This window comes from Ptychodera flava, chromosome 5 (assembly GCF_041260155.1).
Source record: "Ptychodera flava strain L36383 chromosome 5, AS_Pfla_20210202, whole genome shotgun sequence".
In the NCBI taxonomy this organism is placed as follows: Eukaryota; Metazoa; Hemichordata; class Enteropneusta; family Ptychoderidae; genus Ptychodera; species Ptychodera flava.
The window spans coordinates 33,081,527-33,096,221 of NC_091932.1; the positions used below are offsets into that span (position 1 = coordinate 33,081,527).

General features: G+C 36.6%; 1 protein-coding gene and 1 long non-coding RNA gene across 2 annotated transcripts; one reads left to right on the forward strand and one right to left on the reverse strand.

Annotated features, from left to right (window-relative positions):
• Positions 1–2,785: 2,785 nt before the first annotated feature.
• LOC139133650 (tripartite motif-containing protein 2-like) lies at positions 2,786–5,041 on the forward strand. Its single transcript, XM_070700399.1, has one exon. The coding sequence runs from the start codon at positions 2,786–2,788 to the stop codon at positions 5,039–5,041; it is 2,256 nt and encodes a 751-aa protein (XP_070556500.1).
• Positions 5,042–9,586: 4,545 nt separating this feature from the next.
• Positions 9,587–12,260, reverse strand: LOC139133544 (uncharacterized). Its single transcript, XR_011552613.1, has 3 exons — positions 12,179–12,260; positions 10,262–11,289; positions 9,587–9,673 (listed from the first exon to the last, which is right to left on the reverse strand). It is a non-coding gene; the product is annotated as an uncharacterized lncRNA (long non-coding RNA).
• Positions 12,261–14,695: the final 2,435 nt, after the last annotated feature.

A 14,695-nucleotide genomic window follows, 5' to 3' on the forward strand; every position in this document is an offset into this window, starting at 1 on the left:
TTTTACTCTTGAAAAATAAAACTTTTCTTTAAGAATTTAAGTTTTCTGCTCTAAAGACATAAGGTTATGTCATTTAAGTAACTCAGTTCGCGCTCAGCAAAAATCTTCAACTCTTGCTGTGAACAATTTTTACTTCTTTTCGAAATAAAAATCGTTTTTGAGAAACAAATATTTTGTTCAAAGTTAAAGTTATTTTTTGAAAGTTAAAATGTTTTTGTTAAAAGTTTTTAAAACAGTTTACCCCAAAATAAAGTTTCCCCGTTCAGAAATAAAAGTTTGCTGTGGAGAAATAAAATTTCTTACAAATATTAAATATATTGTCAAGAAATATGAGTTATGTTCAAAAACAATAAATTTCCATGACGTGTAGGGGAGTCTGTTATCTTGAAAAAATTTTACGTTTGTTTTACAAAATAAAAAATACTTTTGAGAAACATATTTTCTTATTGTTAAAACTAAAATTACTTTCGAGAAGTTAAAGTTAAGATAATGTTCAGATAATGTTGCCCGTACAAAATTAAAAGTTTGCGGTGGAGAAATAAAATCTCTTACAAATATTAAAGATATTGTCAAGAAAAATTAGAGTTTATATTCAAAAGTAATAGAGTTCCGTGGCGTGTAGGGGCCACCGTATGAATGAACCTTCAGGCTGTAACCACAGCTACTTAGCTACTAAGCACCTGAATTTAATCGTACTTTTTTCGTTGGAGCTATAATAAATTATACCAGTAGACTAAATTACAGTCCTTAAAGATCCTACGAATCTTCAAAGTTAGGTTTGTTATGTGCCCTGCAACAGTGCCGAATGTCGTACTGAACAAAAAGTAACACTGGTACGCATTTTTCTAAAGATGTCAACATGTGCATGGTATTTATAAGCGATGCTTGATTGGATCACCAGGTTTGTAGGCCTACAGTCGCTATCTCTTTTTGCACTTTTTCGACACTATGGTTTGAAATCAAATGTAACTTTATTTGTAAAACGCTATCCGAAGTGTGACCACAGAACGTTTTTCAAACATTGGCGACGAACTCACAACTTTGCTTTTCACGACCAAATAATGCTCCAGTTGCGACTCAAATTTGTCTGTAGCATATGTGTGCGTAAGTACCTGAATTTAATCGACCAAATCTATCACAAATGATTGAAGTAGTGACTTTCTTAGACAATATGGCTTCATGATGGGGATGCAAAACATCTCTCCGAAGATTGAATTATATTACTTTGTAAGTAAAAGGCAAATCGACACATGTAATGGAGGGACTATCATAAATCTTGACGCCTTCTGATATAGAAACTCCTCAACAAGCTTGAGACATTCCATCTCCGAGTCAGCCTTGCCTAGGTGTGGAAGGGTTATTTTCTCGCATCCCTCTGACACTTGCAAAAATTACAACCACAAGAAATGTTTTCATTTTTCATATTTATATCATTGTATGGCCTTACTTTTATTATTTATGTCACTCTCCTTAGAAAAAAATATTATGGTTCGCAATCACACACATCATATGCTATGCGAAACATGTTTGTACCGATATGTTGTACCGTAGGAACAAAGTCAAAAGATCGATACCTGATAAAAAACTTAATTGTTTAAGTTGTGGTTGGGGGTAAAACGGTTTCTATCCGACAGAACACGATATAACGATATATATGCCACTTTAGTTTGGTTAAGAATTCAATAAAATTGCCCCAGTAGTAATTACGCATTTTGCTCCTTATGTGGCAAAGTCGATCGAGACCCGTAACAATTCGTAAATTTTTGAAAGGTGTTTTCCATTTGAATAATGTTATCTTTCGAAATATCACCCATTCTGAGTATCTTTAAGTATGATTGGACCCATCCTGATATGTTGAAGTATGATTTGAAGTATCAAGTACGGAAATAATTAGAACCTTTGATCAACAATCGACAATTGAGTTTCAAGAGGGGGTGGGGGTTTGTGCAAAACTTAAAGAATCAAGTTTTTTTATCAGACATCGAACTTTTGACGTCGCCTCCTACGGCAATTTCCTCACAAAATGACGAAACCTAGAGAACAGTTGAGTTTATGCACTTTGTGTAATGCTGACGGAAAGTCACTAAATATTCATTATTTTTCAAATTGTACTATGTTCGACGGTTTTCGAACACGTGACTATAGGGAGGCAAACTGGCTTTACAGGCCGTTTGGGCTTGCCACAGGAAGCGTCAGCCTGTTAAGATCTACACGTTCTCATACTTGTAATAAAACGATTTATGTATTCTGAAAGGGTAGCAAACAAATTCCAACATTTCCACAGAGCACTTTTAATATAGCCAATAGGAAAGGAAAACTGGAAACATGTTTACGAACTAGGTGAATATCAAGACATCGGTACATCAAACTCTTCGTAGAGCGGCAAAATCAGTCATGGAACATTTCTTCTCCAGGCTCTAATGTAATATTTTATTACTATAAATTACTGGAATAAAAATTACAAAAGAAGGAGTAATTTCCTAAAGTCTCGTCAAAGTTTTAAGGAATATTAATGTGGTATTCTGATGTCATCAGGAATCAGCCTTATTGGTCAATCACAGACAGAACAAGGTAGGGTCACCGAACTTCATTTAATGGCACGGTCCGCATCACAATGACACTACATGACCATGAATGGACAATACTGGCAGTTGTTAGGTTGCTGCCAGCCTAGACTAGGTACACTCCCTCGGTTTTGTTGTGTTGGCCACACAACACAAAACTCAGGGAGTGGTGCGATCGCAACAATCGGGTCAGTATAGAGAGCCTTGCAGGAAAGACAGCGATGGCGGCTTCCAAGTTGACGACACCTGAAGAAATTCTTGATGAAATTGGTGGCGATTTTTTAACTTGTCCAGTCTGCCTGGAACAGTATAAGAATCCAAAAATCCTGCCTTGCTATCATTCTGTTTGTCAGCAATGTCTTGAAGAACTGGTGGAGAAAACCGGTGATTTGAACTGCCCTACTTGTCAGAGTTGTGTACAGGTTCCCGGAGGTAGGGTTGCATGTCTTGATAACAGCTTCTTCATCAGCTCATTGCTAGAAGTTGTGAAGAAGAGAGCAGACGAGGCCGGCAATCAAGGTAAAAGAAAGTGTGAGTTTTGTGAAGAAGTTGAAGCTTCAGTATTTTGTGTGGATTGTGAGCAGTATTACTGTGATAGGTGTGGTGGAAGACTCCATAGGAAAATGAAACTAGCAACTTCACATGAAGTGTTGACTGTTGAAGAATACAAGACAGGAATTAAGAAGAGAGCTTCCTCTGTGAAAGCATGTGAAAGGTGTCAAGTTCATCGAAAAAATGAGGTCAAATTCTACTGCGATACATGCAGGATTCCTATCTGTATTGCATGCACTGTAATTGATCACCGCGCTCCTGACCATTGTCATCGATATCTTCAAGAAGTGGCAGATGAATGCAACAAAGAGCTTGCAGTGCTGGTTGAAGAGTTAACAATGAAAACAAGAGAAGTGGAGCAAAGCAGAGCAAAGATTAAAGAAGAGTGCAAGAAAGTGAGAAAAGAGTGTTTAGTGAACAAACAGAAAGTCCGGAAACAGAAAGACGCCCTCATTGACAAGCTAGAGAATGAAGAAAGAAAGCTGATAGATAAGTTAGAGACCACCTGTAGTCTGCGGGTCAAACGTCTTGAAAGTGACATCAGTGACCTTGAGTTGAAATATGAAAATCTTATCAGCAGTTTTGCTTATGCTGAAGCACTGATGCATCATGGGAATGCAGCTCAGCTTGTCTCAAAACGTCAAAGCGTGGTGACTAAACTTGAAAAGTTGGTTGCCATGGATACCAAACGTGGCATATCTCTAGAACACACAGTGACAGAGTTCATTCCTTCTGATAACATCACAACAGATGGAATCCTGGGATTGCTGAGATCTGATGTCTGTATCTCACAATGTACAGTTGACAATATTCCAAAGTGTCTGCGTAAAAGTGAATCCATGAATCTGAAGATTACAACCAAGGATACATCTGGAAAACCAGTGATTCCAAGACAAGCAGTGGAAGTGACATTGACCAAACCAGATGGATCAAAGACAAACCTTGATGTGACAGACAGCAGAGATGGCACACACACTGTGACTGCTAACACTGACATGGATGGTACATATCAAGTTGCCATGACAATAGGAGATCAGGAAGTACCAGGATCGCCATTTGAAATTCCTGTCATCAAAGGATTGGTGAAAACAATTGGTAAAAATGGAACCAATAAGGGAGAGTTTGATTTACCACGTGGTGTGACAGTCAACAATGATGGAGATATGGTCGTAACAGATACAAATAACTACAGAGTACAAATTATTGGCATTGATGGAAATTGGAAAAAATCTTTTGAATTTCAACAGTTTTGCAAGAGCTTTGTTCCAGTTGATGTAGCAGTGTCAGCTGATGACCGATACCTCATGACAGACTTGAACAACAAACAAGTTGTCGTAAGTGATGAGGATGGGAACGTGATCACGAGCTTTGGTCAAACTGAACTGAAATGCCCAAGATGTATCAAGATCAGCCCACTAGATGGCGCTGTTTATGTCAGCGACTGGGATGGGAAGTTTGGAGATGACACTGACAAGGACGGACACTGTATCAGGAGGTACACACAGGACGGCCAGTACATCAAGTACTTTGGGAAGTATGGCGAAGAGAATGGTGAATTCAAAGGACCGTTCATGATGGCGATAGACAACCAGGGGATGTTGTTTGTAGCTGACTTCAATAACCACCGCATCCAGGTGTTCAATGCAGATGATCAGTTCCTGTACAAATTTGGATCCCCAGGGAGAGAGGATGGTCATTTGTTTGGTCCAGTTGGTCTATGTCTAGACCGAAACAGATATGTATACATCAACGATTTAAGAAATCGCATTCAGAAATTTGACAGCACTGGCAGATTTCTATCTCGAGTGGACAGAGAGGAAGATGGGCTGAATATACCTGCTGGAATGACATTTATTGATTCTGCTGCCATAGATATAGCCATGATAGATCGCGCCAACCATTGTATCAGATTGTATGTACAGTGAAGACCTGTGATTAGCATTCTGTCAGGTGGACATGTGTTCTGCATAAACATTGGTAAGGAATTACCGTTGCATAAGACATGCAGCAAACATACAGGTTACATTTTTTGTTGTTGTGCAAGTTTGATGTTTCTATACAGTTTTCCCTAAATCTCTTCCATCGATGTTATTAACATACATATTAAAATGTGTAATCATACTACCCATTCATTAGAACCATCAGCGTGAAGAGCGTATAAGTAACAGTTGTATGATTATCAGAAAGTCTATGTTATCCAGAGAATGTTCAGCAGTAGTCATGATAGTCTTGTATACACACAGGGGCTCATAAGTGCCTATTTAAGTCAATATTACAGCGTTTTTCTTTCTTTTTCAATGTTACAAATAAAGCTGAAGAGCACAACATTTGTGTAGCTGTCTTTTGTGTAGCTTGTATTGGCATGTATAGTGCGCCCTCAATGGGGAATGTGATCATATGTAAATACGACCTTCAGTTCCGTGACCTCTAGCCAATTCCTCTGGCCATGCCTTCTGGCCACGTGTACAGACGTCGCTGTGTTTACTGTAAGCATAGCGAGGGCAGGGCAGGAAGTATGCACGGCTAGAGCCGGGCCTAGAGGTCACGGAACTAAAGGTCAGATTACGAGGACGCACTATACGTCCCAATACACGCTACACAAAAGACAGCTACACAAGTGTTGTGCTCTTCAGCTGGATTATTTGTAACATTGAAAAAGAAAGAAAAACGCTGTAATATTGACTTAAATAGGCACTTATGAGGCCCTGTGGTATACATTCTTACAATGACAACAACATACAAAAATCAAGTGTAAAGTCATGACATAAACAACAACAAACTATGACACCATAATGCATTCATGTACAGGGGCAAAGGTTAAACAGTAAAATACAGACTTTTCCATTGAAGCAATATGAGTTCAATAATATAACTGCAACAAATGCAGTGAAACATTGCAAAGTTGAATTTCAAGAATATTTTTGATACGTGTCTTTATTTTAAAATTTATGTAAATTTAGAAATTTTCTGTGTCAATTTGTAAGAATAAGGATATAAATGCAGTTGTGTGTTCACAGTATAAAGTTCAAAATTCAACAATTTCTTGACAGAATTGCTGCATAACATATTGTTTACGAAATCCAGGCAGCTGCTGGTTTTCAGACATGTTTGTATCAATGGAAAAGTATCTACACTTTCCATTTCAGTAAAAGTTTCAACTGCTGTAAGTTCACTGAATCATTTACGGAACTTTTTTGAATTATGTGTCATTCAGTTGTGATATATATGTTCAAACAAATACAACATTCTCATCTGATAATCCTATCATCTGTGAACTAAGAAGAGTTACAAACTGAGACTTTCCATGTATTTAGATGATAAGAAGGATCACAAATATTTCAAGATATTAAAATTTGGAGATAAACAGTACCTTTTCTAATTGTAAATTTTGATCACAAGTTATCCAATTATTAGGCACTACTTGTCAGAGAATAAACCAGACTCAACAGTAAAGTTGAAATTAAAAAGAAATTCTAAGCCAATGTGTGTTCACAATATCAAAAGAAATTTATTCACCAAGGACATTGAAGTACATGAATAGAATCACACAAAGAGAGATGTTAATAATGACAAGGTAATGAATTGTAATTTATTGAGTTATCTGAATGCGGTAATACACTCTCTGATGAATTTTTGTGCTGCGAGCGGGCTACCCAACCCTTCCTTTGTGCCAAACATTGAAATATTCTGAAGGCAGGGAGGTAGGATTTGACCAATGCTCTGACCAGCAATTAGGGTGTTTACTCACCCTTTCATGCACCAAAATACTGTGAAACTTTTAATATTCACATTGCCACTCATAAAAAAGCAATATTACAGAACAATAAGATCAAATTATGAAAAGAGAAATTGAAGCTCAATGAAAACACAGGACAACATTCCATAATAAATCCAGTACGCTGCAAACTCTGTTGGATACAGTTCATTTCTATGGTTGGGGTCAGAGGTTACCAGCACATAACCCACCGTTGGGGAAGGTCTTTACCACCTTACCCTTTGGTTCTCTAGTCACTGTCAAGGTCATAGTTTAGTGATGTCTTTTACCATTTCCATCAAAGTTTTCTTGCATCAGGTATGGGGTCAGAGGTTACCAGCACTTGGCCCACTGTTGGGGTAGGTCTTTACCACCGTACCCATTGTTGTCATGAAAACCACGCCCCCTGCCGTCATTTTCATTATTCCCTTTGACACCTGCTGTGGATGAGTTTCCATTGCTTGGCATAATGTCAATTCCCCATCTCAAATCTAACCAACTGTTTGGTATCTTCTTGGACACAGAATCCTTTTCATCACTGTAATTTTGGTAAAATTTATTCCTGAACTGCGCACTTGACTCACGGTAGTCTGGAGGTCACATCTATTGAAGCTGTGACAATGCACCATTCAGGACTCCTGCTGTTAGCACCATTGGCTTCATCAGAACGCATCTCTTGGCAGACTTGTTGAACAAAATATAGGACATTTGGGGCAATAAAATCACCAGGGGTCCCAATAATCATGAGATAGTTCAGTGGTCTTCAGTCGTGGTGAAGATTGAAGGTGTGTTAGTTAGGATAATTCTAGGGCCATACAGTTAGTATGTGAGTTGAAAGCCACTTGATTTGTTGAGGTTGAAGGAAGAATGTGATACATAAAAATGTAAATAAATAAATAAACTAGTAAATAAATTTTTTTAGGCAAATTTTTCTCACAATAAATGAAATCTAGATAATCAATTTCATTTCTTTTTCAATTGAATTTTCCCACTTGTGAGGTAGTAGTGACATTTTTTTATTTTTCACATACAAACTTTTATCAAATGACATTTTAAATATTTCTACATGCACAGAGATATAAATTGATCTTTGGTCATAATAATAATAATAATAATATTTATTTCTTCTATAGCGCATTACATAATAGTATAAAATCTCAATGCGCTTTACAACACTTATAGATAAAAAGATAATGTCAGTTGTAGTCAATAGAAAAAAAAAATTCTTGGTAGTCAGGAAAGTTATGGAAAAAGATTGAAGAAAAACATACTTTTTGTCATGAATCTTCTCAAATTGAAACAAATTTTAGTGGATGTCAAAAACTAGTGCAGTAACAAAATACTTATAAGTGCCAAGAATTTGAAATGAGTCTTTTTAAAAGAATGTATTGGTTTCAATGGTAACCTACTCCAGAATTGAAACCTTAGAGAAAAATACAAAATGTGTGTGGGTGTGTAGGAGTGTTTCAACCTGATTCAAAAACCTTATGCAGAATAATCATTGTCTGGTACTGATATTTAATGATATGGAAGAACTGTAAACTAATCTTCAACATATCATTTATTTTGGCCGAATCCTTCCGTTCTGAGTACTTTTTGAAATGTATTGACCGTGTGATTATCTTTTAAAGAGAATTCTAAAGTGGTTCTGAACAACTATATATGCAATTGGATAAAAAAAGATATGGCAAGAGTAAGCCATACAATGTATAAAAAGTTCAAATATTCAAAAAATTCTTGTCAACTCTGATTATGAATTGCAAGAAATGTTGGCTCTATTTGTTTCAGAAAGTCAATACTGATGAAAGTGAAAAAAAACAGAATTCAGAATATATTTCCCCGATTGGTTCAAGGAATAGGTACAAGGACAGTGGCAGTAGGTTGTAGAATCAAGCTGCATGCATTGTTTTTGAAGTACACCCTGAATGATGCAATCTCTACTGTCAACCAATGGTAGGCTTGGTAAAAATCACATGATTCACAGCATACAGTGGATGCAAGCTAGAGTGTGTGTGTGTATCCATGTGTGTGTGTGAGAGTGTGTGTGTGTATCCATGAATATCTATGTAGCAGAAAATTACCAAGTCAGTTTGGCTCAGGCACTCAAAAATGAACGATACAGATCCACATTTTAGTTTTCAAATTCTAAAGTTCAAATATCTTCTTTTTGTTCCAAACAATATTTCTAATATCTTGTTTACGCCTAGAGGAAAATCATGTAACCATAATCAACACAATCCTTTTTGAAATTTCTTTGGCAAATTTCACTTGACTACAGTTGCATTCTTTTTGTATCAAATTCCTAAAGTTCAGTTTTCACATATCAGAAAAGATAGTCAGCATTATAAAAAGACAGTTCATTTATGCAGTATACTCTTAAAAGAATAGTTTGTGTGTGCCAAACAAAAGTGGTAATTATCATTTGGCATTAAAGCAAGGATACTCTAAATAAATAAATTCAGTCCAATATCTAGAGAATACAAATGTATAAACCCAACAAACATTTTGAAAATAGTGATAAAGATAATATACAATATAGATGTAGACATTTCCTGATAATGACCTCCTGTTGGAACTGGCAAAGTTATTAAAACAAAGTAAAAATGTTCTTTTTGAGTTGTTCACTCAAATTCATCTTCTGCTCTACCCACACAACACCATATTTTTCAAAATTTAATCTTCAAAGAGATCTTGCTACATGTTTGTATCCTCTCTTTAACAGCCAAGGTGATGATAGTATTTACCTTTCAATCTTCACTCACAATATTTCAAGACTCGTAGAAATTAAGACATTTTGTGTCTCCTGAAACAATAGAAAAGAAATCACTTTCAATGACACAAGTCATGCTCTTACCCTTCAGTGCACATAAAGGAGATGAAATTTACAACTACTGCAGCAAACTGTTCAAGGGACAAATTACTATCTTTTCAAATTATTTCAGTTATTTCTGTTTCATGTTAGAAGCTATTTTTGTTTTTCTGCTTACTGAAAATGTTTAGAATTTTCAATCATCAGAGCTCTATACTCAAAGCTTGGTCCAAAAGTAGAGTAGCATGGTATATTTGTGATCCTGTGACCTACACTGAACTTCTGTTTATTTTTTCATCATCACATCAGAATGGAGAAAATCCGCTTGTCAAAACAAAGTAGATTGATACATCAATACTGACCACTATAAAATTCAATATCAAACTTACTATCTAGACACAAAATGTACATTTCTAGTAGTTTTAATTCAGAAGCACAGAGAATCATGGGGAAAGATAAACAAGTAAAGATAAAGGAGGCTTGTCATGTTTTGCTTGTCACGTGATAACTTAACAAACCATTAAACAGAACAAATATTTTTTCTAGTCCATACAAGTATATTAAAAATCAATGAAAACTCACCATTTCTGCATGTCTTGATGAAGATTCCCGAGGACAGCAGACCCCCTAGGCCAGTGTAGATTGACACAGCTGTATGGATGTCTGGATGCTAGTCCAGTGTATGGAATGTTGTATCCCTGTGGTGGGTTCAGGGGAGTGTAACTTTACTCTGAAATTTCTGTAGGTCTGTTTTGAAAGGTGTCTATGATTTTGTTCTTTTGTCTTGTCTGATGCAGCAACAGCAATGCGGACCACAATATGATAACAATTGGAGTGATATGTGGTTGAAACATACTTGAAAAATAAACGCAATTATTTTTTTTTCTCCTCATTCAATTCTGTCACTTCTGGGTTTTGATGTGATTTTTTTATCAATTATTTTGTTTGTTTTTCATGTAGGTACTAAGAAGTTGGGATAAAATCAAAATATTTTATGTTTATAGTTGATACCAATTCATCTCACATAATCTCATGATATCATTATTATATTCTGTATTGTTATATATTATGAATCTAGCAAAATGTCAAAAAATGTGGTTCTTTAAAAATTTAAGTTCACTTCCGCATCTGAAACAAGAGTTGATATGGCTAAGAACAGTCAGTGAACTGTTTATTTTGACTCTGATCAGTTTATCTTCAACAATGTTGATACCAATTTTTAAATTAAAATTTGAATATGGAAATTTTGACTCTGATCGATTCATCTTCAACAATATTGATACCAATTTTTAAATTTAAATACGGAAATTTTACACATTGATGTGCAGATGAACTATGTGTAATTGTAAAAAAGGCAGTGACTTTAAATGAACAAAAAACAAATGAATAATTATATGCAGTAGCTTATAGTCATGACAAAAAGTTAGCATTAGATGTGTTTGAAGGGTATATGGTATGGCAGGTGATATTTTTGTTTTGATACTAAAATTTCAAAAGACCTGCGAATGATGAAAGAAATTCAATTTTTCAAAACGGGAATGGAATTTTTGTTAGCAATTAATCCAGTGTGTGTCTACTGCACAGAGCATGCAGAGGTTATTAGACCATTGCTGTAAAGTAAAACACGAAAGAAAGAACGTATTAGACACGAAAATTCGTCAGTGACACAGTAAAAATGGTATTTTTGGACTCGTCCATGTTTCCAATCACGCCAATAAAAGCACCTGTCCTTCAGACAGAGCGTAAACGTTGCAGGGAAAGGTAAGGCAGTGTAAGGCCGAAATGCTGGACATTCGTGTTCATTCATATCAATTAGTCAATACATGTATCACCAATAAACAGCAAATATAAAAACAAACAACAGGTGAAGTGAACACTGATAAAATTCAACGATACACGATAACGAGAGATAAACACCCTATCAAAGAAATGTCTAAAACAACGGATAAAACAGCATCTGATTATCGAGAACAAATCTTGCAAATCTCAACATATTTATGTATACGGATATCGTGCCTCCGGTATTGTAGGGCATGTAGAGTCTTTCCGGCGCTATGGTTCAGTTACGAGTCCAACAGCCTCCCAATCGGAAAAAGACGTCATGCATGATCATGATGATAAAGGGCACAAAACATAATTTCTAGCACGAAGAGCGAACGAAAATTAACAGAAAGAACCCTAGAAAGACGCATTTGAAATGTCGGATGTACGATATTAACGTTGAAGTCAAGCCGATCGCTAAATGCCGTAGTTTCTCTGTGATCTCTTCACTACACTGAGTAATCATGGTCATGTCACTGGGCGTCCACTTCTTGTGATTTTGAACAAACGGGGGGAAAAACGTCTACTCTACGCCGTGACACTCTCCAGATCCAGCCATGAGTTAAACGCGCGAACTATCGTTTAATTTCTGATTTTTTAACGTGCGTTGTAAAAACATGTAACCGTTGAATACTACGAAACACTCAGATCCGACGTACCTCTGATCATTTTACTTACCTTTTCAATGGGAGGGTCTGTTGATTTGTAAAAAATCGAGAGAAGAGGAACACCCTGTTACTGTCGCTGCGCACAGACGAACAATGATATCAAAACAACAGTCTGACGGACACGAAACACGTCGCTCTTGACGACAAACTTTTTTGACCAATCAGAAAGCGCCTACCACGTATCGGCAACGTGCAATCATAAGCACGGTCAGTCATAGAGTTTGGCGCAGGATGTCCCCGGTTCCAGAACTTGAAAAATGTTCTCTTCTCACGTGCGTGAGAGAACAAGGTATGCCCATAACATCTTACAAGAGGGTTGCCAAATTACGATATGGACACTGTTTTTTAGCTCTCCGGGCAATTACATTCTCAAGGGGACTCGACTAGCAGTGTTTACTTTTACTTAGAATTCGACACATTTTCAATTTTCCGGTAGTTTAAAGTATTTCGCAAAAGTTGTACCTCTTTTCCCCTTTGCCCACCCCTAACTAGATCTAATGGGCCAGCCCTACAGCAACCAGCATGCATGCCGAAGAACTGGAAACGTATTTTGCCAATTTATTTTATGAGACTGAAATATCGAACCAATTTTTATGCTCGTGTCTAAATTTGTTGCTCTAATTTTTGTATCCCCTTCTTTGGATTTGATGTGGCCATCTTCCCTCTGAGAGGAGAAGCCAGAGTTGTTTCTGAAAGAGTCAACTGTTGTATTGACATGACTCCATTTGCGTGTGATCCAGTGTTTGTGATTAAAAAAAAAAACTTACCCATCCCTGATCGGAATTGTGGACGCTTAGTAGTTTTTCCTGGACTGGCAACCCAAGTCGCCTGACATTTCTCGGCAGCTGAGTTACTGTGGGTAAAGGCGTTCATCCTGCTATCTGCGCAACAGCCTACCCAGTTAGTGCGACAGTCATCTGAGTTTAGTCCTTCAATTTATTCTGGTTTGATATTTAATATGCTCACAGACTTTGAGCAAGTCTAAGCTTTCCGTGTTCACACATATTTCAAACCTACGCTTAGGGCCTAATTGTGCTTGTTTTTTTTCAAATGTTTGTTGTGAAAGGCTGTTTTAAGAAATAAAACGTTTTATATGTTTGTTTTAAACCTTTCGCTGAGTTCATATTTGTTTGCACTGAGACCAGTTGCCCAAATTTTTGGTTTTGATAGTCATCTTCATTTGCTTTCCTTTAAAAGAATTAAAAGGTATAAAAACAGTTTGATGCTAGATTGTTGAAGCGATGCCTTATTATTTTTTCAATCAAATGATACATGGCAAAATTCAAAAACATGCGCGCATTGGATGCAAAACAGAAATTTGGGAAAACGTGGGCCTCAGTTTAAACGCGAAGTACACATTTTCATTCCTACCAAACAACATTTCAAATGACACTTTCGATGTTTGATACGGAATAAATACGACTACTTTCCGAGCCAGGGTTAGATTATACTGTAGACAAGTTGGAATCACTCTTGTGAACTTTGATTAATTGGCTCACAAGGAAATAAGCCCTTGCAATTAAGCAAAACTGACGGCAACCATCATAAATGAATGCTATAATCACACTCATAATGGTGAAAATTGTTGACAGCTTTGAAAATTACACTCACTGATCCACTTTTACGCAATCCGTGAAATCATACTTACACTTGATCCAAATATTGCGGAAATGTCAGTTTTATATTAAGTTTTGGTGCGTCCTGAATTGATGAGTGGGTGCCATGTAATTTGCATGTACAAGGCGAAATTACAAAATTTACGTTACCCGAGGGAGTCGGTGGTTATTGCGGTAATGCACCAAAAATTAACATTCCCCGCATTTTGTTTTCCAACAAAGCTAATTTACTATAACGGGCATTGTTACAGTTTACATCTGAATTTTAGTCAACACCTAATTTCCATTTTCGATAAGAATGATGCTTGCACAAGAAGCTTTTCTATGGGCCCATCATCATGCAGAGAGGAGTTCAACAGGCTGCTGCAGTTAATACACAAAACACAATACTGAAAGAATGGCTATAAACATTAGAGATAGTGATACAGCTTTAATTGTCATATTTTACATTTATTTCTACCTATTTGAATTATTTAATTTATTCATATTAAATCAATCACCAGAAAATAGTAAACGCTTGCCCCACCCACAAAAACAAAGAATTGCTTCCCTACGCCCCTGTCTATCTCACGTTCAGGTCACTGGAGTATAATAATTTTGGACCAATACAAGCGACCTTTAAGTATGGGAACCAAGAAGGATCGTGGATTCAATAATTTTCGCCAAATTTTCACCGAAAGGTCGTCTTTTTATTCAAACGAACCCAAACTTTTGGCAAGGATTGAACGACTTCAGGGGGTGACTCACCCCTCTGACTTAGTATAGTCACTGTTGACTGTATTTACACTGATTCATGTATATTTTGGATTTTTCATGTCATGGTTAGAATACTAATTAGTATTTGGAGTAAATGAAAATGGCTTGGTGCACTGGACATGCCAAACTGACGATTGGTAATTTTCATCTCGCCG

Excerpts from the sequence above, each read along its gene's own strand:
- LOC139133650 (XM_070700399.1), top strand. The coding sequence starts at position 2,786 with ATGGCGGCTTCCAAGTTGACGACACCTGAAGAAATTCTTGATGAAATT.